We start from the raw sequence: 19,979 nt of genomic DNA on the forward strand, positions 1-19,979 counted from the left end.
CCACCGGGATTTGTTAATAAAAACATTTATTTTGCATTTTCTCGTTGTTTGTACAGAAGTGGCCGGGGGGGGGGGGGGGGGGGGGGAAGTTTGGGGGGGGGGGGTCACACAAACACAGGGCGCAGCCGGGGAGGAGGAGTGTATGGAGTCCCTGCATGGGGGGGGCACATTCATTCTGCTGCCCCCGGGGGGGGGCGCTGGGACAGAGGCTGGACTGAACCATCTCAATGTGGGGGGGGGATGACACAACCCCAACGTTGGTGCCCCCCCCACCCTCCACCCCCAATGCAGCAGCCAAGGTGGGGGGGGGGGGTCCCCGTGTGTGCGGGGCTGCCTCTGCCCCCCACCCCCCCCCCAATCAAAGGGGACAGGAGCAAGGGGGGGGGACCCACGGCTTGGGGGGGGGGTGGGGGGGTTGGGGGGGGGGTTCAGTGCTGAGTCCATCCCGGGCCCGTCCCGGCAGCGTTCCCTGTGGAGCCGCGGCCCCGGCCCTTCCCTACCCGGCTTTGTAGCCCACGAGCTGCATGAGGCCCTTGGTGCTCATGGACTTGGGGCGCTCCAAGGGGAACCCCAGCGCCCGGCTCCAGATGAGCTGCGAGAGGACGCCCAGCGCGCGGGAGACGCCGAACAGCACCGTGTAGTAATTCATCTCCTTCAGGCCGTAGTACTGCGGGCAGCGGGGGTCAGCGCCGTGGGGCGGGGGCAAGGGGGCAGCAATGGGGATGCAAGGGGGTCAGCGCAATGGGGTGGCAATAGGGCTGCGATGGGGTCAGCGCAATGGGGCTGCAATGGGGTCAGCGCAATGGGGTGGCAATAGGGCTGGAATGGGGTCAGTGCAGTGGGGCTGCAATGGGGTCAGCGCAATGGGGTCAGTGCAATGGGGCAGCAGTGGTGTCAGCGCAATGGGGTGGCAATAGGGCTGCAATGGGGTCAGTGCAATGGGGCTGCAATGAGGCTTTAATGGGGTCAGTGCAATGGGGCCAGTGCAATGGGTCAGTGCAATGGGGTCAGTGCAATGGGGCTTCAATGGGGTCAGTGCAATGGGGCAGCAATGGGGTCAGCGCAATGGGGTGGCAATAGGGCAGCAATGGGGCTTCAATGGGGTCAGTGCAATGGGGTCAGCGCAATGGGGTGGCAATAGGGCTGCAATGGGGTCAGCGCAATGGGGCAGCAACGGGGTCAGTGCAATGGGGTCAGTGCAATGGGGAGTCAATGGGGCAGCAATGGGGCTGCAATGGGGTCAGTGCAATGGGGAGGCAATGGGGCTGCAATGGGGTCAGCTCAATGGGGTCAGTGCAATGGGGTCAGCGCAATGGGGTGGCAATCGGGTAGCAATGGGGTCAGCTCAATGGGGCAGCAATGGGGCTGCAATGGGGCTGCAATGGGGCAGCAATGGGGTCAGCGCAATGGGGCTGCAATGGGGCTGCAATGGGGCAGCAATGGGGTCAGCGCAATGGGGCTGCAATGGGGCTACAATGGGGTCAGGGCTCACCTGCAGCAGGACCCCGCTGTGGGCGTCCACGTTGGGCCAGGGGTTCTTGGCCTTGCCCTGCTCCAGGAGCACGTTGGGCACGATCTTGTAGAGCTGCGCCACCAGCTTGAAGAGGGGGTCCTTGGGCAGGTGCTTGAGCGCGAACTCCCGCTGGCAGCTGTAGCGCGGGTCCGTCTTGCGCAGCACCGCGTGCCCGTAGCCCGGCACCACCTGCACGGAGCCGGGGCATGGCAGGAGGAGCCCAGGGCTCGGCCGCGTCCGCTGGACCGGGATGCTCCAGCCTGGCCCCGAGCACGGCCGCGGGTGGAGCATCCCCGCCTCCTCCATCCAACCCATCCCGGTCCATCGCCCCCCGCCCCATCGCTCCAGGCCCTCCCCAGCATCCCCCCCCCCCCACCACCACCATAGCCACTGGGAGCTGCTCTCCTCCGGCCCCACTGATCCCAGCCCGGCTCCTATGGGAGCTGCTCCAGCCCCTGCTCATCCTCGCGGCCTCCTCTGGCCGCGCTCCAGCAGCTCCGCGCGCTGGCGCTGGGCTCACCCTGCCCGAGTTGAGCGTGTTCCAGATGAACTCCCGCAGCTTCTCGTCCGACACCTCCTTGCCCAGCTCCTTCTGCAGGTCCGTGAGCCACAGCAGCACCTCCTGCGCGGGCGACGCCGGGGTTGGGGGGGGGGGGGCTCAGCACCGTGGGCCGTGCCCAAGGGGACGGACCGGGGCGGGGGGGGACACGGATGCAGCGCTCACCTGGTTGGCGAGGCCGTGCAGGGGCCCTGCCAGCCCGTTCATGGCGGCAGCAAAGGCGAGGTAGGGGTCGGACAAGGCGCTGCCGACCAAGTGGCTGGTGTGGGCGCTCACGTTCCCCCCTTCATGGTCACTGCAAGGGCGAGGAGGCAGCATCAGGTCCCCCCTCTTATCCCATAACCCCCATAACCACGCGGCCGCGGCGATGCCGCCGCCACCGCCCCATAGCGCCCCGGCCCCACACCTGTGGATGGTGAGGTAGAGGCGCAGGAGCTCGACGAACTGGGGCTCGCTGTAGCCCAGCATGTTGGCGAAGTTGTGGGACCAGTCGAGGTTGGGGTCGATGGCGCCGATGCTGCTGCCCTCGCGGTACAGGTTGCGGTAGATCTTGGCGGCCACGCACGGCAGCTTGGCGATGAGGTCCATGGCGTCCTCGTAGACAAACTGAGGCGGAGCAATCAAACCGGGACCCCCGCGCCGCGCCCCATGGCGGGGGGGTCCTCACCCCCCCACCCCACCCCATTACCTCCCAGTACTTGGCGCGATGGACGCCCTCGGCGTAGGCGCGGGCGAACTTGCTCTCGCTGTTGAGCGCGGTGATGGCGGCGCTCAGCTGGGACATGGGGTGCAGGTTGGTGGGGAAGTTGTCCAGCATGGTCACCACGTGCGACGGCAGCGCCGCCCGGCGCGCCCATTCCTGCGACACCCACGTCACCTGCAACGGGGACGGGGGGACAGGGGGTTGAGGCGGCGGCGCCGGTGCCAGCATCACCGGTCCCCGCGGTGTCCCCATGGCGGTACCTGCTCCTGCGTGGGCATCTCCCCGGTCACCAGCAGCCAGAAGAGCCCCTCGGGCAGCGGCTCCTCGCCCCCCGCGGCTTTGGGCAGCAGCTTCTGGCACTCGGGGATGCTGTACCCGCGGAAGCGGATGCCCTGCGGTAGCGCGGCGCAAGCGTGAGCCCGCAACCGCGGTGCCGCCGGCCGGCACCGAGCGCGGCAGGAGGCGGCCCTACCTCATCGGGATCCAGCACCGAGGTCTCGTAGATCAGCCCCTTCATGCCCCTCATGCCGCCGTACACCTGGGAGAGCGCGGTCGCGCGGAGCCGGTGTTACCGGTGACACCGGTGCCGCGCATCCCCGCCCCGGTCCCGCTCCGGTCTCACCATATCCACCGTGATCTGGCCGATGGCCGTGCTGCCGTGCTGCTGCCTGAAGCCCTTGATCTTCGCCTGCTCCTTGGGGATCATGGAGGCCAGGACGTCCTTTAGGTTCTGGGGAGCAGGGAGCGGGGCTGAGGACCCGGTACCGGCGGGGCTGAGCTCCCCCCGGCCCCGGGCCCCTCTTACTGTGGCGGCGCTGGCGCGGCGGGCGGCGAAGAGGACGCAGGGGGGGTTCTGCGGGAGAGCAGGAGCCGGTGTCACCGGTGGGGCCGTGCCAAGGCGGAAGCGCTGCGGTTCCCTGCGGCAGGGCCGGGGGAGCCGAGCTTTGTTCCTCCACCCACGGGGATCCCGCCCGGATGCAGGAGGGAAGCAGCAGCCGCCGGGAGCCGCATCCATGGCCCGGTACCGGTAAAACGGGAATGGATGGGGGGGGGGACACACACGGAGGGATGGAAACACCGGTGGCTGCACCGTGTGTGCCCCCCCCCCGCCGCCGCTATGGGCAGGAACAATGGAGGCGGCAGCCCCAAGGTCAAGGCGGCCGCAGTCACCGGTGTCACCGGGCCCGGCTGTCCCCGGGGAGCCGCGGGCTCAAGGTCACACCGCGCCGGTGACACCGGGGCCGAAGGGAGGGGATGAAGGCACGGACCGGAGGGTGCCCCCCCCCCCCCCAACGGGAGAACGGGGCCAAGTGGGGCATCAGCGGGGCCCAAAATAACGCCCGGTCGATACCGACACCGCAGCGCCCGTTACGAAACGCGGGGCCGCGGCCAACGCGGACGTGAGGGGGGGGGGACCGGGACCGGCTCTGCCCGGCACCGGCGGCCGGTTCCCCCCCCCAGCACAGCCCCTGCCCGGTGGGGCCGTGACCCCATTGCCCTCTAAGAGCAGGGGACAACGGAAGGGGGGGGGACCCCCCGGTTCTATCGCCCGGTGACCCCCCCCCCCGCCCGCATTCGTTAACGGCCGAGGCGGCGCCGGTGCCCACCACGTGCTGCGGCCCCCAACCCCCTCCAACGGCCCCTTTAAGGCCGCGCACGCCCCCCCCCCCCCCCCCCCGCATCGCCCCTTTAAGAGCCGGTGCCGAGCCCGTGTCTCGCCCCCCCCCCCCCCCCCCCCCATCGCCCGTTTAAGGCGCGGCCGGGCCGGGCCGGGCGCGCTCACCTTGGGCCCGCGGAGGCGCGCGGCCGCGCGGGTGCCGGCGGCGAGGAGCGTCATGGCGGGAACGGGCGGGAACGGGCGGGGCCGGGCGGGAACGGGCGCGGGCGCGGGGCCGGAGCGAGCGGCGGCGGCGGCGGCGGCGGCCGAGGGGGTCCTTAGCGGCGGGCGGGGCGGGGCGCGGCGCCGCGATGGTCATTAGCATAGCCACGCCCTTCGCCCCGCCCCGCCCGGGGTAGACCCGTTCCCCATTGGCTGTTCGGCGCGCGGAGAGGCGGAGCTATGTAAATGAGGCAGCGCGGGTAGGGGGGCCCCGGCTGTAGGTGTCCGCAGCGTTCGCCTGATCGTGGCCTTGAGGTGGGGTGAGGCGGAGCCCCGCCCCTCCCGCGTGACGTCACCGCCCGCACCTCCCCGTGACGTCACGCCGCTGCGTCAGCCGCCCGCGGTGCGACGTCCCCATCGCGGCGCCGTTCCGGGCGCGGCGGCGGCAGACCCGTGACGTCACCGGGCACCGTGCTCTGAGGTCATGGGGGGGGGGGGGCCGTGACGTCACCCCGCGGCCGGCCGCCAAGGGCTCGGGGTCATCCAGTGCCATTGCCTCAGCCCCGCGGTGACGTCAGCTTGGGGGGCGTGGCCGCTGGTGAGCGACCCGGCTGACCCCGGGACATTGCCCCGGTGACGGTGACAGGAGGACACGGGAAGGGTGACACCGGACCAGGGGGGACAGCGGGTGACGGGGGGCACGTGGGACCATGGGTGACACATGGCAACGGGTGCCATGGGTGACATGGGGTGACAGGTAACACACGAGACCACAGGGGACACCGGGTGACGGGGGGCACATGGGACCGGGGGGGGCACCGGGTGGTGGGGGGCACATGGGTGCCATGGGTGACACATGGCAATGGGTGCCATGGGGGACACTGGGTGACACGGGACATGTGGGACCGTGGGGGGCATCGGGTGACGGGGGGCACGTGGGACCGGGGGGGGCACCGGGTGGTGGGGGGCACATGGGACCGTGGGGGGCACATGGCAATGGGTGACATGGGGTGACACGGGGTGACAGGTAACACATGGGACCACAGGGGACACCGGGTGACAGGGGACACGTGGGACCGTGGGGGACGCATGGCAATGGGTGCCATGGGTGACACCAGGTGACACCGGGTGCCATGGGCTGACCGGTGCTTGACAGGAGCCACCCCCATCCCAAGGCCAGCCCATGGCCGGTGGCCACACACAAGCGGGGCCTTGTGGTTGTCACCAGCGCCGCCCGGCCCCACCGCCCCACACACACCGGAGCCAGACCTGCCCTCACCTGGGCCCGCGGCACGGGCACCGCGCAGCCCCTTTATTGCCTGCAGCACGGAGGGGGGGTCCCAAAGCCGGTCCCGGTGCCCCCCCTTTCCCCCCGGCAGAAGCAGGTCCGTGCCTGGCACTTGTCCCATTGGAATGTCCCGGCCGGGGCAGGGCCACAGCCCCGGAGCCCCCCGCTCCATACGGGCACAATAAATAGGCCAAGAGCACCGGAGGGGGTGAAGCTGCAGCGGTGGCGGCTCCGGTGCCGCCGTGTGCCCCGGTGCATCCCGGTGGGGACGAGATGGAGCAAGAGGTAGAGGCCGTGCCGGTCCCGCGGAGCCCGTGCCCGGTCACAGTTCATCGTGCGGGATGTGCAGCGCGTGGTCACACAGGTCTGCGGGGCCAAGGGACAGCACCATGGCACCGGGAGCACGGGCTCAGCACCACGCCGCGGGCACCGAGCGCGGCCCCTGCTCAGCACCGGGGAAGCACAAAGGTTACGGCACGGCCTGACCCCGGTGTTTGCGAGCTGGAAATAGCCCTGCGGGAAGGGAGCTGCTGCGGGCGGGCACCCGGCCATGGCAGCAGCAGCAGCCAAAACCAGCCCCAGCCGCTGCGGCGGCCACAGAGGGGCAGCCCCATTGGGATGAGGGGGTTTTGGGGGGGGGCCCTGACGCCAGAACCGTGCTCCGAGGGGGGGGGACAGGAGCCGGGGCTCACCCGTGCGCTTGCTGCAGAGCCGGTCCTTGACGTTGTCGGCCTCGTGGGAGAGGAACTCGATGAGTTCATCCTCGTACTCCTCCGCGATGCTCTCGCACTGCAATGGGAGCCGCTGTGGGTCAGCGCCGGGCCCCGGAGCAGCCTCCAGCCCCATGGAGCTGCCGTTGGGGGGGGGGGGGGTGGCTCAGCCCCGGACCCACCGCGAACTTGAGGCTGGAAGCCACGTCCCCATCGATGGTGACACCGGAGAGGTCCAGCTTGGTCCCGTCGCGGGAGAGCACCCGCACGTAGCTCTTGCGCTGGGTGCCCGGGTCCAGCTGCTCCCCGTATTCCTTCATCTTCTCGCACACCCGCTCCAGCAGCTCCGTCAGATGGGCCTCGGAGCGGGCATAGGGAACCTGCGGCACCGGGATCGGGCTTTGGAACGGGTCAGGTGCGCCCATGGATGGGCAGCTCCCGTAGGAGCCAGGCTGAGGACATTGGGGCTGGAGCAGAGAAGCTGCGTGGGGACCTCAGAGCAGCTTCCAGTGCCTGAAGGGGGGTACGGGGATGCTGGAGAGGGACCTGCAGCAGGGACTGGAGCGATGGGACAAGGGGTGATGGGTTCAGGCTGGAACAGGGGGAGTTCGGGTTGGGGATAAGGAAGCTCCTTAGTGTGAGGGTGCTGGGGCACTGGGATGGGTTGAATGGAGGAGGTCTGGATGCTCCATCCCTGGCAGTGCTCAGGAATGGGGCTTGGAGCAGCCGGGCCACGGCTCACCTCCACCACGGATTGGCTGCCGTCGGGGTTGATCCGGAACGAGCCCATCTGGATGGTTTTCCTGGGATCCACCTGGGCAATCTCCCACTCCAGCTCATCCACCAGCGCCCGGCACGCTGCGGGACAGCGCAGTCAACAGCACCGCCTGGCCCTGGTCTCCTATCCACCATCCCATCCATCCCACCTCATCCCATCCATCCCACCTCATCCCATCCATCCCACCTCATCCCATCCCACCTCATCCCATCCATCCCATCCCATCCCACCTCATCCCATCCCATCCCATCCCATCCATCCCTTCCCACCTCCGCAGTGCAGGTCCTGGCTCCGGCGGGCGCAGGCCGTGGGCAGCAGCAGAGCCGCGGCCAGGCCCAGGCAGAGCACGGGCAGGATGTGGCCCCTCATCCTCAGGGGTGACCTGCGGGCACAGGCGGCTCCAGCGCTGCTCGGGGGCCTCAGTGAAGGGCTGAGTCCAGACCCCTATGGAGCCCCCTCCCCTATAGGATCAAACCCATTCCCCTATGGAGCCCCCTCCCCTATAGGATCAAACCCATTCCCCTATGGAGCTCCCCCCCCATAGGACAGGACCTGCTCCCCTATGGAGCCCCGTCCCCTACCGGATCAAACCCAGCCCCTATGGAGCCCCCTCCCCTATAGGACCGGACCCACTTCCCTATGGAGCCCCCTCCCCTATAGGATCAAACCCAGCCCCTATGGAGCCCCCTCCCCTATAGGACCGGACCCACTCCCCTATGGAGCCCCCTCCCCTATAGGATCAAACCCAGCCCCTATGGAGCCCCCTCCCCTATAGGATCAAACCCAGCCCCTATGGAGCCCTCTACTCAATAGGATCAGACCCACACCCCCTATGGAGCCCCCCCCCATAGGACCGGACCCGCTCCCCTATGGAGCCCGTTCCCTACCGGGTCCCGTTCCGAGCCCCCCCCCCTTCAGGGCCTTGCCCGGAGCCGCGGGCCCGGCCGAGCCCCCCGCACCGCTCCGCGCCGCTCCCCCGGCCCCCGCCACGGCGCCTGCCCCGGGGCTGCCCGCGGCACCGCCTGCCCCGGCGCGCCCCCTCCGCCCGCCCCGCTGCGGGGCGAGGCCGCTCGGGGCAGGCGGCGGAGAAACCGGACGGGGCGGCGGAACGGGAAGGACCGGTTCAGGCAGCGCCGAGGCCCGCGGCGGGGCCGTCCCGAGCGCAGGCAGCGCTGAGGGCAGCCCGGGAGCAGCGCTGAGGGCCCCGCGCTGCCAGGGCCCGGGCCGCGTGGCGCTCGGCCCCACGGAGGGGCGTGGCCTGCGGTGACTCCACCCCCTCCGCCTCTGACTCCGCCTCCTCGGCCGCCCTGGTCCCGTCCCCGCTAGGACCCGAGTTCGAGTCCCGGTTCCACCCCCGGCCGCGTCCCCGGTGCCGGTCCCGAACCCCGGAGCCAGGCAGGAGGCAGCGGCGGGGGTGTCCGAGGCTGCTTTATGAGAGCGCCCGGTCCGGCGGGCGGGGGGGGGGGGTTGTAACAATTCCCGGTACCGGCAGGGAAAGGGAGCCCCGGGGCACCGGGCCCCGGGGGAGGGATCGGGGCAGGGTCGGGGTCAGCCCCGTCCCCGCTGCTGGTTCCAGTTGCACGTGTATCCGCCTCCCTCGGGGCTGCTCCTCGCTGGGCACGGTCACAGGGCCAGCACCGCGGGGTACACGGCCCCATCTGCGGGGCACAGAGCGGGATGAGGGGCTGCGGGGGGCACCGGGGGGCTATGGGGGGGGGATAAAGGGGGGAGCCTTACGCTTGGGGCTGCTCTGGCTGTCGGGCTCCGGCACCTTCCAGTCCAGTTTCCGTCCCTTCTCATAGAGGCCCTTGAGCACCTTGCGGAAGTCCTCGGGCTCGGCGCCCTGCGGGCTCAGCTCCAGGTACTTGCGGTAGAGCTGCAGCGCCGTGCGCGCGTCCTCGATGCTGTCATGGGTCTCACCCTGGATCTTGAGGTCTGTGGGGTCGGGGATGGGGATGGGGATGGGGTCAGGGATGGGGTTTGGGGTGGGGTCAGGGACAGGGTCAGGGATGGGGATAGGGATGGGGTTTGGGATGGGGTCAGGGATGGGGTCAGGGATGGGGTTTGGGGTGGGGTCAGGGACAGGGTCAGGGATGGGGATAGGGATGGGGTCAGGGATGGGGTCGGGGATGGGGTTTGGGATGTGGAGGGGGGGATGTGCCCCTCATCCCACATCCAACACTGAAGCACTGACCAAGGAAATACCAGGCGAGGAAGCGCAGGGAGATCATCCTCTTCCTGGGGATGTGGAACAGGTAAACGGTGTCGATGACCTGGTCCTTGGGCACCTATAGAGCAGAGGGGGTCCTGCTGCCACCAGTGCGGGGCAGGGGGAGCCCTGGCCCTGCCACCAGGCTCCCAGCCCCACACCGAGCTCCCCCCAACCCCGTGCCCGCTGTCACCATCAGGTTGATGACACGGAAGTCCTTCTGCAGCCCGTGCCCCACGAACTTGACCCCCACGTCGATGAGGAAGCGCAGCTTCAGGTAGGTGGATTTGAGGGTGGTGAGGTGCTTGGAGGAGATCTTGGCATCCAGGTCTCCCGGCTTGATCCCCGAGTACTGGGTCAGGTAATCCACCACCTGCAGAGAGCAGTGCCCACACTGGGGGCTGCGCCCTCCCCACTTGCCCCGCCAGCATCCCAAGGTGGGTGCTGGCATCACCGTGGGTGCCCCTCCATGGACCTGGTCCCTCCTGTGACCCCATGGAAGAGGCAGAGAGGGTCCGTGTTGTTGGGGGGGGCCAGGCAGGACCCCCCTGTACCTGCTCCTGTGTGGAGATGTAGTCATCGATGAAGGGGACGCCCTCGTTGGGGCCCTGCCCGCGCACGCACGTGATCCTGGCCACCGACATCTGGCTGGGCTTGATAGTGGATTTGGTGCCATCGCTGCGCAGCTCGGCCTCCTCCTGCGGTGATGGGTGAGAGGAGACCTCGGTGCCACCCCCTTTCGGGGCTGCCCCTGCGTCCCTGCCCCCCATCCCCAGCACGGGGCAAGGACCCGACCTCGTTCAAGGTGACGAACTCAGCATCCAGCCCCACCAGGTCCCCCGCCTGCGGCATCTCGCTCAGCATGAGGGGGATGAAGGTGGCGTGGCACTTGCGCTGCTTGCGAGCCAGCGAGGCCTCTGCCAGCAGCACGCTGGCCTCGATGGGGTTCTTGACTGCGAGGGGAAGGGGAAGGGGCTGAGCCCCGGGGCAGAGGCGCTGCAGCAGCAGCCACCTCCAGCCCCGGCACTCACTGACGAGGTTGTATTTGGCGTTGAGGTTCCGCCGGGCGTAGTAAAGGATGGCCGGGACCTTCCAGCTCATGTCGAACTGCACCGCCTCGCACTGCGGGTATTGGGGGGGGCGGGGGGGGGAACGGAGAGGGTGTGGGGCTGGGAGCTGCCCCCCATGGGGACCCACAGCCACCGCCGCACCCCACACACGCTCACCTTGTCCACGGGCTCGATGAGGAAGTCGTTGAAGAGGTACCACTGCTGGTGCGTGACGCCCTGCGGGCAGAGCACGGGCGCTGCCTTAGGGCCACCCCCCCCACCCTCCGCCCCGAACCAAAGGCAATGACTCCGCACCGCGGTTACCAGGGAAAGAGGGATGTGACGGTGCCAGGAGGGAACTCCCACCCTCCCCGGGACACCCAGGGGAAATCCCTGCCCCAGCCCTGGGGCTGGACCCGCACAGCCTCCGCCTGACTCCAAGGCAAAACTCCACCGAGACGCAACACGGAAGAGGCAGGGATGCAGCCCTGACACACACGGGGCATTCCTGGCTCGGTGCCGCACACCGGAGCAGCCCCGGCCCGGGGAAGGGAGGTGAGGGCCCAGCCCCTACCTGGGGGTACACGGCGAAGCGGGCAGGGTGCCCGCAGGAGGAGGAACCAGCTTGGGGAAGAGTGGGAAGCGTTTTCCTTCCGCCCTTCCCTGCGCCGGAGGTGCCCCAGCAGCCCCGGGGCTCCGCATTGAGGCACCCGGGAGCGGGTCGGGATCTGATCCTGCAGCAGGAGGGCAGCAGCCCCCCCCAGCAGCACCCATGCACGGGGGCCCCTCACCTCCTTCCTCTGGTGATAGGTCTCTCCCACTTTGATGTGTCCCACCAGGCTGCCGCCGGTGCGGGAATCCAGGATGTGCACCACGGTGGCCATCAGGTCATAGACATAAACGGACTCGGGGTCCTCGGTGGGGCTCAGCTGCGGGGTTGAACTCGATGCTTTCCACGCTCCCCCGAGGCCTCTGCCCCACAGCCCCGCGTGCAGGCGGCCACGGAGCCCCCGAGGGAGCTCCTCAGCCTTTACCTCCTCGTTCTCGCTCCAGTTGCAGACATCGAGCTCCTTGCTCTTGGTCAACCTCATCTTGATGGCGTGCGGGATCCAAACGTTCTTCAGCTCCTCCACGGAAGGATACGGATGCCCCGGGTCGGGGCTCCCCAGCTCCTTCCTGCACGGAGAAACATGGAAAACCCAAGCTGGAGGAGGCCGGGGATGCCAGGCAGGATCCCAGCCAGCCCCGTCCTGGAGCTCCCACAGCACAGGGAAGCCAGAGCCGCGCCGCTTCCCTATGGAGCAGGAGCTGGGAAAGGCCAATGGATGCTCCTGGGTCTATTGGCAGTATGGAAAGGGAAGGGCCCAAGGGTATCCCAAGGGAAGGCTCCAGGGTCAGTCTCTGAGCAGCACTGCGGAGCTGCAGCCCCAGAGGTGGCCCCGCACTCTCCGGGACCCACAGAAGGCACCGCTGGTGTGGGGCACGGCCCGGGGACAGGCACCTACCACTCCCTAAGGGAGATGTCTTTGCCTTTGGGGATGTCAAAGCCTCCTCTCTTCATCAGGGCTCTCTGGAAGGCGAACTGGCAGCAGAACACAGGCATCAGCACGGGGACACGGGGGGGGCACAGCCCAGCACATCCCCGGGGACCGATGGAGCCCAGAGCGGGAGCAGCACCCAGGCCTGGCCACGCAGGCACCCATGGGTGCCCGGGGGGAGCTCGAGCGCCCACCTCAGCCTGCGTCCTCCAGAAGTCAGCCTCCTTGGAGCTGTTCACCTCGCAGTTGATGACCAGGACGTCGGGAAGGCAGCGGATGTTCCGTGTCTGGACCTGGGCAGGGAGCAGGACACGGGAGGAGGGAGCACCCAAAGCCATGGGGCTCAGCATCGCTTGGGCGCACGCTGCCTCTTCCCTCCCCCAGAGCTTCCCCCCTGCCTGGCTGTGCCCTGGGGGCTGGAGGTGCCGCAGGGAACAAGGTTCCTTCCCTTTGGGAGCTGCAGACGCATCCCAGGGCTCCCCCAGCCCAGGACCTACCCCGCAGTGTGCAGGACCCGAACCCCCAGCACCCCCAGGATGTTCCCCAGTGCAGACCCACGGGGTGCCCCCAGCCTCTCCCCACATCCCACGGGATGCTCCCAGCCTCTCCCCAGCACCCATGGGATGCCCCCAGCCTCTCCCTACATCCCACGGGATGCCCCCAGCCTCTCCCCACATCCCACGGGATGCTCCCAGCCTCTCCCCAGCACCCATGGGATGCCCCCAGCCTCTCCCCACATCCCACGGGATGCCCCCAGCCTCTCCCCACATCCCATGGGGTGCTCCCAGCCTCTCCCCACATCCCATGGGATGCCCCCAGCCTCTCCCCAGCACCCATGGGATGCTCCCAGGCTCTCCCCAGCACCCATGGGATGCCCCCAGCCTCTCCCCACATCCCATGGGGTGCCGGCTGCTCACCGTGGGCTGGTACTTCTCGCAGTTCTCACACCAGGCCTGGGTGCTCTGCTCCAGGCAGATGCTGCGCTTCAGGATCTGCGCAAACTCGTAGTCTTTGACCGGCTTCTCTGAAGGGGGAAAGGTCCTTGTCAGCCCCCAGCCCCAAACCCTGCCCTGGGGGGGACCTTGGGGCTTCCCCCCCCCCGCCATCAGCGAGAAGGTCAAGCCCCAAAGCTGCTTTTTGGCAACCAAAAGCTCAGCTGGGCGCAAACCCATCACCCGCGGCGCTGCCGCCGGCTCCTCCTCACCGGGCCCTCATCCCTAGGGATAACCAACCCTTCCCAGCGCCCGGGCAGCGTGAACCCCCCCACCCCGTGCATTACCGGTGCTGTCGGGGTAGGAGAGGGTGAAGAGCAGCGTGGAGGACACCCGCACCGTCTCCTTGCCGCAGCGGCACATGCTGCAGTTCTCCATCTCACAGCTGAAGAGCTGCCCGATGACCGAGCCCCCCGAGGAGCCAAAGGGGCTGCAGGAGCAGGGCACCAGGCTCAGCGGGATGCCAGGGATCCCTATGGAGCCAGCATCCCGGGCTCCGCAAGCAGCGGGTCAGGAGGTGCAGAGGGGGTTGCGGCTCCGGGTGTTCCCTCAGGGCAAGCAAGTTCCTTCCTGAGCTCTGGATGAGCCCTCGGGAGCCTGCTCTGGTTCCTGCCCGGCCCCACCGGGACTTACGTGGTGCCGGCCCCCCGGTAGGCCTGCGGTCCCTCCTGCTCCTGGGTTTCCTGGTGCAGCTGAGTGAGGATGAAGCGGTTCCAGCTCTGGATCAGCCGGCCCAGGTTCACCTTCCCGGTGGCTTCATCCGAGTCAGCCAAGATGAGCCCCAGCGCCGAGGCCTCCGGGATGGTGCGGAAAGCCCGCAGGAAGTTGCTCCCCTGGGGATGGAGCAGGAGCTGCCCATCACTGAGGTCAAGGGGTAGGAGCTTCCATGGGGCCTGATGCCACCGGCCGGCTCCTGGCGCTGTGTGATGGAGCTGAGCCTCCCCACCGACCTGGCAGGGATCTCCTCGGGACAGGTCCAGCATGTGGAAGAGCAAGCCCAGCTCGCAGCCCAGGCAGAATTCCTTCTGGCAGAGGTGGTTTTGGACCAGGCACCGCACCGGCTCCAGGAAATACAGCACCTGCAGGGCGGGGGGGAAGAGTCAAAGCAGGGCCTGGAGCCAGCGCGGTCCAGGCAGGGCTGGGGGGCATCTCCCACCTGGATCATGCAGTTGCAGTAGGCGTTGGGGATGTGGGGCTCCAGGCCTGCAAACAAGGTCTTGTTGTAATGCTTGAAGTCAAAGTCCTCCAGCCCCAGCTTGGAGTATTTGATGGTGACCTAAGGAGAGGCACAACGCGGTCAGCAGACACCTTCCCACACCACCTGGGGACGCTTCCCATTGGGATATGGTGCTTCCCATTGGGATATGGTGTTCCCTATGGGGATATGGTGCTTCCCATTGGGATATGGTGTTTCCTATGGGGATATGGTGTTTCCTATGGGAAGCGGCCCAGCCTGAGGGCTCCCATCCAGCCCCTTCCCCGCCCCAGGCACAACCTTCCTGTACTTCTTGGCCACCCTGTAGAGATGTGGCTCCTCCTCCCGCCCGATGGGGGACTCGGGCACTTGGCTGAAGCTGTCAAACTCATTGTCCGTCTCCTTCAAGCGATAGGGAATCTGGGAGGGGGAAAGAGGAGGGGAGGCTGAAGGCGAAGGGAAGCCCAGCGTGGGCTTTCCTGCTTCCTGGAATGACCGAAGGAATGGGGCTCGTCACTGTGGGAAATCACAGCGGCGCTGCGGGCAGGGCTGATGCTCAGCAGTGCTTTCCCAAGGGTGAGGGACGTGCCAGGAACCTCCACACTGCAGAGCTCAGAGCTCTCTGACCACAGTGAGTTACCCATAGAGTGAGTTACCCATAGAGTTACCCATAGAGCGGTGACTGAGTTACCCACACAGTGAGTTACCCATAGAGTGAGTTACCCATAGAGCTGCAACTGAGTTACCCACAGAACGAGTTACTCACAGAGCAGTGACTGAGTCACCCACTGAGTGAGGTACCCAGAGCAGAACCTGGTTATCCATTGAGTGAGTTACCCATAGAGCAACACCCGAGTTACCCATTGAGTTACCCACAGAGCAACGACAGCTACCCACAGAGTGAGTTACCCATAGAGCAGTGACTGAGTTACCCATTGAGTGAGTTACCCATAGAGCAGCAACTGAGTTACCCATTGAGTGAGTTACCCATAGAGCAGCAACTGAGTTACCCCCAGAGCAGCGATTGCAGCCCAAGGGGAGCCTCCAGCCCTGCCCTCAGGCACAGACCCTGCTCAGGGAAAGCTCTTCCCTGCAAGCTCCCCACTGAGGGCTTGCTCCATCCTCCCCCAGCACAGACCCCCCCCGGTCCCCTCTGGGGGTACCTGGTTGCGGAGCTTGGTCCTGGGGTTGGGGGCGTAACCGATGAACCCCACCTTCTTCATGGTGCGCAGAATCTCGGGGTCCACCGGGGGGGCTCGGCTGCAAAACACCCCAGGGCTCAGGGACCACCAGGGCCATGAGGGTGCCCCCAATGCTTTGGGTTGGACAGGACCATCCAGCTCCAAGCCCCTGCCACAGGCAGGGACACCTCACACGAGGGCAGGTGGCTCCTCGAACACCGCCAGGGATGGGGCAGCCCCAGCTTCCTTGGGATCCTATTCCAGGGCCTCACCCCTCTCCCAAGAGCTTCAGAGTGGAGCCAAGATCCCTTTCCATTGGGAAGATGGAGTTTGGGCCAAACCCTGCCCTGTCACCACCCCTCAGCACCTAAGTTCCTCCCTGGGCCCCGTGCGTTTCACAAGGCACATGAAGAGGGAGGGAAGTGGCAGGCACGTGGAGGAGCAACCCCGCTCCCAAGGGCTGGAATTCGGCTGGGAGAGAGCAGGAATTACCGGGGGGCCGGGGCGGCGTTGGCAGCAGGCCAGTCGGAGAGCAGGGAGTCACTGGTCAGGGGCACGGGGATGAGCGAGAGCGGCACGAGGTCCTGGTGCCAGTCCAAGTGGGGCAGCGAGTCCACGATGCAGGGCAGGGCGAAGTCGGTCTCCCGGGAGTAGGCGTTGAAGGTGACGTCGGGGCTGTCAGCCCAGAGGTGGACGCAGCCCTCCGAGTCGCCAAAGGCCAGCGCCTGTTTGCTGGCCGAGACGTCGAAGGTCATGATGAGGGGGCCGACGGTGTTGACGTGGAAGATGTCAGCGGGGTTGGCCAGGCCGGTGGGCTCACAGAACTGGCACTGCCCTGCGTGAGAGGCGGGCACGGGGCACCGGGGGACAGGCGGTGACACCGAGCCCCTCTGGCTGATGGGGCTGTTGGAACCGGGTGGGTGACCCCGTCCCACGCTCAGCCAACCCCGTCCCACGCTCACCCAGCTCTATCCCATGTTCACCCAGCTCTACCCCATGTTCACCCAGCTCTACCCCATGCTCACCCAGCTCTATCCCATGTTCACCCAGCTCTATCCCATGTTCACCCAGCTCTATCCCATGTTCACCCAGCTCTATCCAACGTTCACCCAACTCTATCCCATGTTCACCCAGCTCTATCCCATGTTCACCCAGCTCTATCCCATGCCCACCCAACTCTATCCCATGCCCACCCAGCTCTATCCCATGTTCACCCAACTCTATCCCATGCCCACCCAGCTCTACCCCATGTTCACCCAGCTCTACCCCACGTTCACCCAACTCTATCCCATGTTCACCCAACTCTATCCCATGTTCACCCAACTCTATCCCATGCCCACCCAACTCTATCCCATGTTCACCCAACTCTATCCCATGTTCACCCAGCTCTATCCCATGTTCACCCAGCTCTATCCCATGTTCACCCAGCTCTATCCCATGTTCACCCAGCTCTATCCCATGCCCACCCAACTCTATCCAACGTTCACCCAACTCTATCCCATGTTCACCCAGCTCTATCCCACGTTCACCCAGCTCTATCCCATGTTCACCCAGCTCTATCCCATGTTCACCCAGCTCTATCCTACGTTCACCCAGCTCTATCCCATGTTCACCCAGCTCTATCCCATGTTCACCCAGCTCTATCCTACGTTCACCCAGCTCTATCCCACGTTCACCCAACTCTATCCCATGTTCACCCAGCTCTATCCCACGTTCACCCAGCTCTATCCCATGTTCACCCAGCTCTATCCCATGTTCACCCAGCTCTATCCAACGCTCACCCAGCTCTATCCCACGTTCACCCAGCTCTATCCCACTGGGATTTGCCCCCGACCATGAGGACTGGGGGAACCTCCCCCGCTCACCGACCTGTCTGGGAGATGATGGCCAGGCGGGAGGTGTAGGTGGGGATGAAGCGGAGGAAGAAGGGGTCGATGTGGACCTGCAGGGGGGTGGTGGCCCTCATCATGCGCAGGTCGTAGACCTTGAGGAAGCGGTCGCAGGCCAGCCCGTTCATCCGGCTGGAGAAGCCGCACGTCACCAGCAGGTTCCCGTGCACGTCGAAGTCGGACAAGCTGCCCGAGTAGGCGTCGAACTCGTGCTCCACCACGAAGGTGCGCAGGTCCCGGAGGGACACCTGCGAGGGCAGGATGAGGGTGCTGGGAGCTCCCGGAGCACCGGCGCCGGGGGATCCCACCTCGGGCTGGGGCTGCCGTTACCTTCCCCGAGGTGTGCCCGCAGAAGAAGAAGCGGTTCGATTGCCTCATGATGGTGATGCCAGGAACCTCCACCGTGTACTGGGAAGGAGGCACCAGAGAGGGGCTGAGCAGGGCTGAAGCCCGGCACAAGGCACCTCCCGACGGCGGGGTGCAGCCCCCAGCACCTTCTGCGTCTCCTGCACGGTGTTGAGGTCGATCTCCAGGACGTGGTTGTGCAGGCCAGCCACGAGCAGGGTGCTGCTGTCGGTCAGCAGGAGGCTGTGCATGTCCTCGGACTCCTCCATGCTGCACGGTAAAGGGCACTCCTCATAGACCCGACCTGCCCAAGGGGGCTGGGCCCAGCTGCCCCAGCCCAGGGCAACGGGAGGAGGCACTCACAGGTAGTCGAAGATGATGAGGCCGCCGCGGGACGTGTACTTGAGGTTGGTTTTGGTCAGGAAGAGGACGCCGTTCTCCAGGCTCTGGATCTGGCGGATGTCGTCGCTGCTGTTCACTTGGAAGGAGGAATAGCGCTCCAGAGTGGGGCCGAAGAAGGAGGTGGCGTGGCCCTGGAAGCACCGGGGACAGTGATGAGACCCCCCCCCAAGATGGGACACGGTGCTTTGGATCCCAGGAAGAGGGGCACTTCCTGCCCCTGTGGGCCTTGGAAACCCACTCGGATTTGTCCCTTTCAGGCAGGTTCATAGAATCATGGAATGGGTTGGGTTGGAAGGGACCTTAAAGCTCATCCAGGTCCAAGCCCTGCCATGGGCAGGGGCACCTTCCACTGGAGCAGGGTGCTCCAACCTGGCCCTGAGCACTGCCAGGGATGGGGCATCCAAACCTTCTCCATTCACCCCATCCCAGCGCCCTCGCAGGGAACAACTTCCCTAGATCCAAGCTGAATGCCCCTTGCTCCAGTCTGCACCCATCACCCCTTGTCCTGTCCCCCCGGGGGGGGGGTCCACGGGCACCTACCCCATGGTTCCCCACCCACAGCATCTCCTCATGGAGGTCGAAGTGGGAGACGGAGACGGGCACCCCCACTTCGGACACGGCCGTGTGCAGCTCGCTGTAGACGCCCTCCATCAGGTGCACGGACTCCGGCACCGGGAGCCCCTCCAGCGGGACCCCCTCGGCATCCAGCTCCACGTTGGGCAGGAGGCTGGGGTTGAGGTGCGGGTCCAGGCCCGGGTCCAGCGCCGGGTGCAGGGGCGCAGCGTAGTCGGCGAGGGAGGGGTTGAGCCCCTCGAAGTTCATGCTGAAAACCTGTGGAGCAGAGAGAGGAGCGAGTGGGGCTGGGACCACCGGCACCGGGCTGGGATCATCGGCAGCACCGGCAGCACCGGGGCAGCACCGGACCCACACCGGCAGCACCGGGGCAGCACCGGCAGCACTGGACCCACACCGGCAGCACCGGCAGCACCAGGGCAGCACTGGATCCACACTGGCAGCACCGGACCCTCACCGGCAGCACCAGGGCAGCACCGGCAGCACCGGGGGAGCACCAGCAGCACCAAGGCAACACTGGATCCACACCGGCAGCACCGGACCTGCACCGGCAGCACCAGGGGAGCACCGGATCCGCACCAGCAGCACCGGGGCAGCACCGGCAGCACCGGCAGCACTGGACCCGCACTGGCAGCACCGGACCCGCACCGGCAGCACCGGACCCGCACCGGCAGCACCGGGGCAGCACCGGGAGCGCCCCCGCGGGGAACCGGACACCCCGAGCCCTCCTCTCCGCCCTCCACCCCCCCGCGGGCTGCACGGGGCCAGCTCCGCGCCCGCCTCCGCTCTCCCGGCGGGGCCGGCCCCGGCCCCGGCCCCGGCCCCGGCCCGGCCTCGGCAGCCGCAGCCCCGGGCGGGTCCCGCCGGCCCCGAGCCGCTCCCCGCAGCCCCCGCGCCCGCCGGTACCGAGCTGGGCCCGGGCTCGTTCCGCTGCGCAGCCACGGCCGGGCCGGGGCCGGCGCCGTCGCTATGGCAACCGCGCCCCCCCGCGCTCCTGCCCGGTGCACCGGCTCGCTTCCCGGGACCGGCGGACCAATGGAGACGCAGAGGCGAGAGCGCTGGCCAATCAGCGCCGGAGTGAGGCGGGACTAATCGGCCCGGCTGGGAGGTGTGCGGGACGGAGCGGCGGAGAGGACAAAAAGGATGGAACCGGACGTACCGGAGTCCCTGAGTGTCCGCAGGTGCTCCGCGATGTCCTGCGCTGCTCCCGAGCATCCGCAGTGCCCCACCGTGCCC

General features: G+C 67.3%; 3 protein-coding genes and 1 long non-coding RNA gene across 8 annotated transcripts; 1 reads left to right on the forward strand and 3 right to left on the reverse strand.

Moving 5' to 3' along the window:
• Positions 1-9: 9 nt before the first annotated feature.
• CS (citrate synthase) lies at positions 10-4,687 on the reverse strand. The gene is made up of 11 exons (XM_065664569.1): positions 4,559-4,687; positions 3,581-3,628; positions 3,398-3,505; positions 3,248-3,313; positions 3,036-3,167; positions 2,761-2,949; positions 2,479-2,678; positions 2,238-2,367; positions 2,034-2,135; positions 1,493-1,702; positions 10-667 (listed from the first exon to the last, which is right to left on the reverse strand). Exons 1-11 carry the CDS (start codon positions 4,610-4,612, stop codon positions 497-499), a joined length of 1,410 nt encoding a protein of 469 aa, XP_065520641.1. The 5' UTR covers positions 4,613-4,687; the 3' UTR covers positions 10-496.
• A 1,346-nt stretch (positions 4,688-6,033) lies between these two features.
• Positions 6,034-8,552, reverse strand: CNPY2 (canopy FGF signaling regulator 2). Of its 3 annotated transcripts, none has more exons than XM_065664560.1 (6): positions 8,330-8,552; positions 7,640-7,752; positions 7,335-7,450; positions 6,775-6,972; positions 6,575-6,671; positions 6,034-6,248 (listed from the first exon to the last, which is right to left on the reverse strand). In XM_065664560.1, the coding sequence occupies exons 2-6, from the start codon at positions 7,737-7,739 to the stop codon at positions 6,205-6,207; spliced, it is 555 nt and encodes a 184-aa protein (XP_065520632.1). In that variant the 5' UTR covers positions 7,740-7,752; positions 8,330-8,552; the 3' UTR covers positions 6,034-6,204. The 3 variants fall into 3 exon arrangements, with proteins under 3 accessions (XP_065520632.1, XP_065520634.1, XP_065520633.1); XM_065664562.1 differs by having other exon boundaries at positions 8,258-8,359; XM_065664561.1 differs by lacking the exon at positions 8,330-8,552 and adding an exon at positions 8,297-8,313.
• A 228-nt stretch (positions 8,553-8,780) lies between these two features.
• Positions 8,781-19,977, reverse strand: PAN2 (poly(A) specific ribonuclease subunit PAN2). Of its 3 annotated transcripts, none has more exons than XM_065664558.1 (26): positions 19,903-19,977; positions 18,711-19,001; positions 18,132-18,301; positions 17,918-18,038; positions 17,754-17,831; positions 17,404-17,671; positions 16,027-16,369; positions 15,517-15,613; positions 14,654-14,773; positions 14,315-14,434; positions 14,109-14,237; positions 13,792-13,991; positions 13,446-13,588; positions 13,084-13,190; positions 12,361-12,459; positions 12,134-12,210; positions 11,663-11,804; positions 11,420-11,557; positions 10,806-10,865; positions 10,611-10,701; positions 10,375-10,532; positions 10,134-10,277; positions 9,773-9,952; positions 9,565-9,658; positions 9,108-9,305; positions 8,781-9,028 (listed from the first exon to the last, which is right to left on the reverse strand). In XM_065664558.1, exons 2-26 carry the CDS (start codon positions 18,990-18,992, stop codon positions 8,994-8,996), a joined length of 3,594 nt encoding a protein of 1,197 aa, XP_065520630.1. In that variant the 5' UTR covers positions 18,993-19,001; positions 19,903-19,977; the 3' UTR covers positions 8,781-8,993. The 3 variants fall into 3 exon arrangements, with proteins under 3 accessions (XP_065520630.1, XP_065520628.1, XP_065520631.1); XM_065664556.1 differs by lacking the exon at positions 19,903-19,977 and adding an exon at positions 19,650-19,788; XM_065664559.1 differs by lacking the exon at positions 19,903-19,977 and adding an exon at positions 19,201-19,390.
• Positions 9,109-10,674, forward strand: LOC136006529 (uncharacterized). The gene is made up of 3 exons (XR_010609171.1): positions 9,109-9,303; positions 9,558-9,625; positions 9,779-10,674. It is a non-coding gene; the product is annotated as an uncharacterized LOC136006529 (long non-coding RNA).
• Positions 19,978-19,979: the final 2 nt, after the last annotated feature.

The sequence above is a fragment of the Lathamus discolor genome, unplaced genomic scaffold, assembly GCF_037157495.1.
Source record: "Lathamus discolor isolate bLatDis1 unplaced genomic scaffold, bLatDis1.hap1 Scaffold_260, whole genome shotgun sequence".
Lineage (NCBI taxonomy): Eukaryota > Metazoa > Chordata > Aves > Psittaciformes > Psittacidae > Lathamus > Lathamus discolor.

What these genes read in the sequence shown, in the direction of transcription:
- CNPY2 (XM_065664560.1), bottom strand. Translation starts at nt 7,739, where the DNA reads ATGAGGGGCCACATCCTGCCCGTGCTCTGCCTGGGCCTGGCCGCGGCT. An exon ending in GCAGCCAATCCGTGGTGGAG is followed by an intron (nt 6,973 to 7,334) that starts GTGAGCCGTGGC and finishes CCGGTGCCGCAG; the next exon opens with GTTCCCTATGCCCGCTCCGA. An exon ending in GCTCTGCAGCAAGCGCACGG is followed by an intron (nt 6,249 to 6,574) that starts GTGAGCCCCGGC and finishes TTGGCCCCGCAG; the next exon opens with ACCTGTGTGACCACGCGCTG.
- CS (XM_065664569.1), bottom strand. Translation starts at nt 4,612, where the DNA reads ATGACGCTCCTCGCCGCCGGCACCCGCGCGGCCGCGCGCCTCCGCGGG. An exon ending in GCCAGATCACGGTGGATATG is followed by an intron (nt 3,314 to 3,397) that starts GTGAGACCGGAG and finishes GCGCTCTCCCAG; the next exon opens with GTGTACGGCGGCATGAGGGG. An exon ending in ACAGCGGGGTCCTGCTGCAG is followed by an intron (nt 668 to 1,492) that starts GTGAGCCCTGAC and finishes CGCTGCCCGCAG; the next exon opens with TACTACGGCCTGAAGGAGAT.
- PAN2 (XM_065664558.1), bottom strand. Translation starts at nt 18,992, where the DNA reads ATGAACTTCGAGGGGCTCAACCCCTCCCTCGCCGACTACGCTGCGCCC. An exon ending in GCGGGCACACCTCGGGGAAG is followed by an intron (nt 17,672 to 17,753) that starts GTAACGGCAGCC and finishes CTGCCCTCGCAG; the next exon opens with GTGTCCCTCCGGGACCTGCG. An exon ending in AACGCCGCCCCGGCCCCCCG is followed by an intron (nt 15,614 to 16,026) that starts GTAATTCCTGCT and finishes GGTGTTTTGCAG; the next exon opens with CCGAGCCCCCCCGGTGGACC.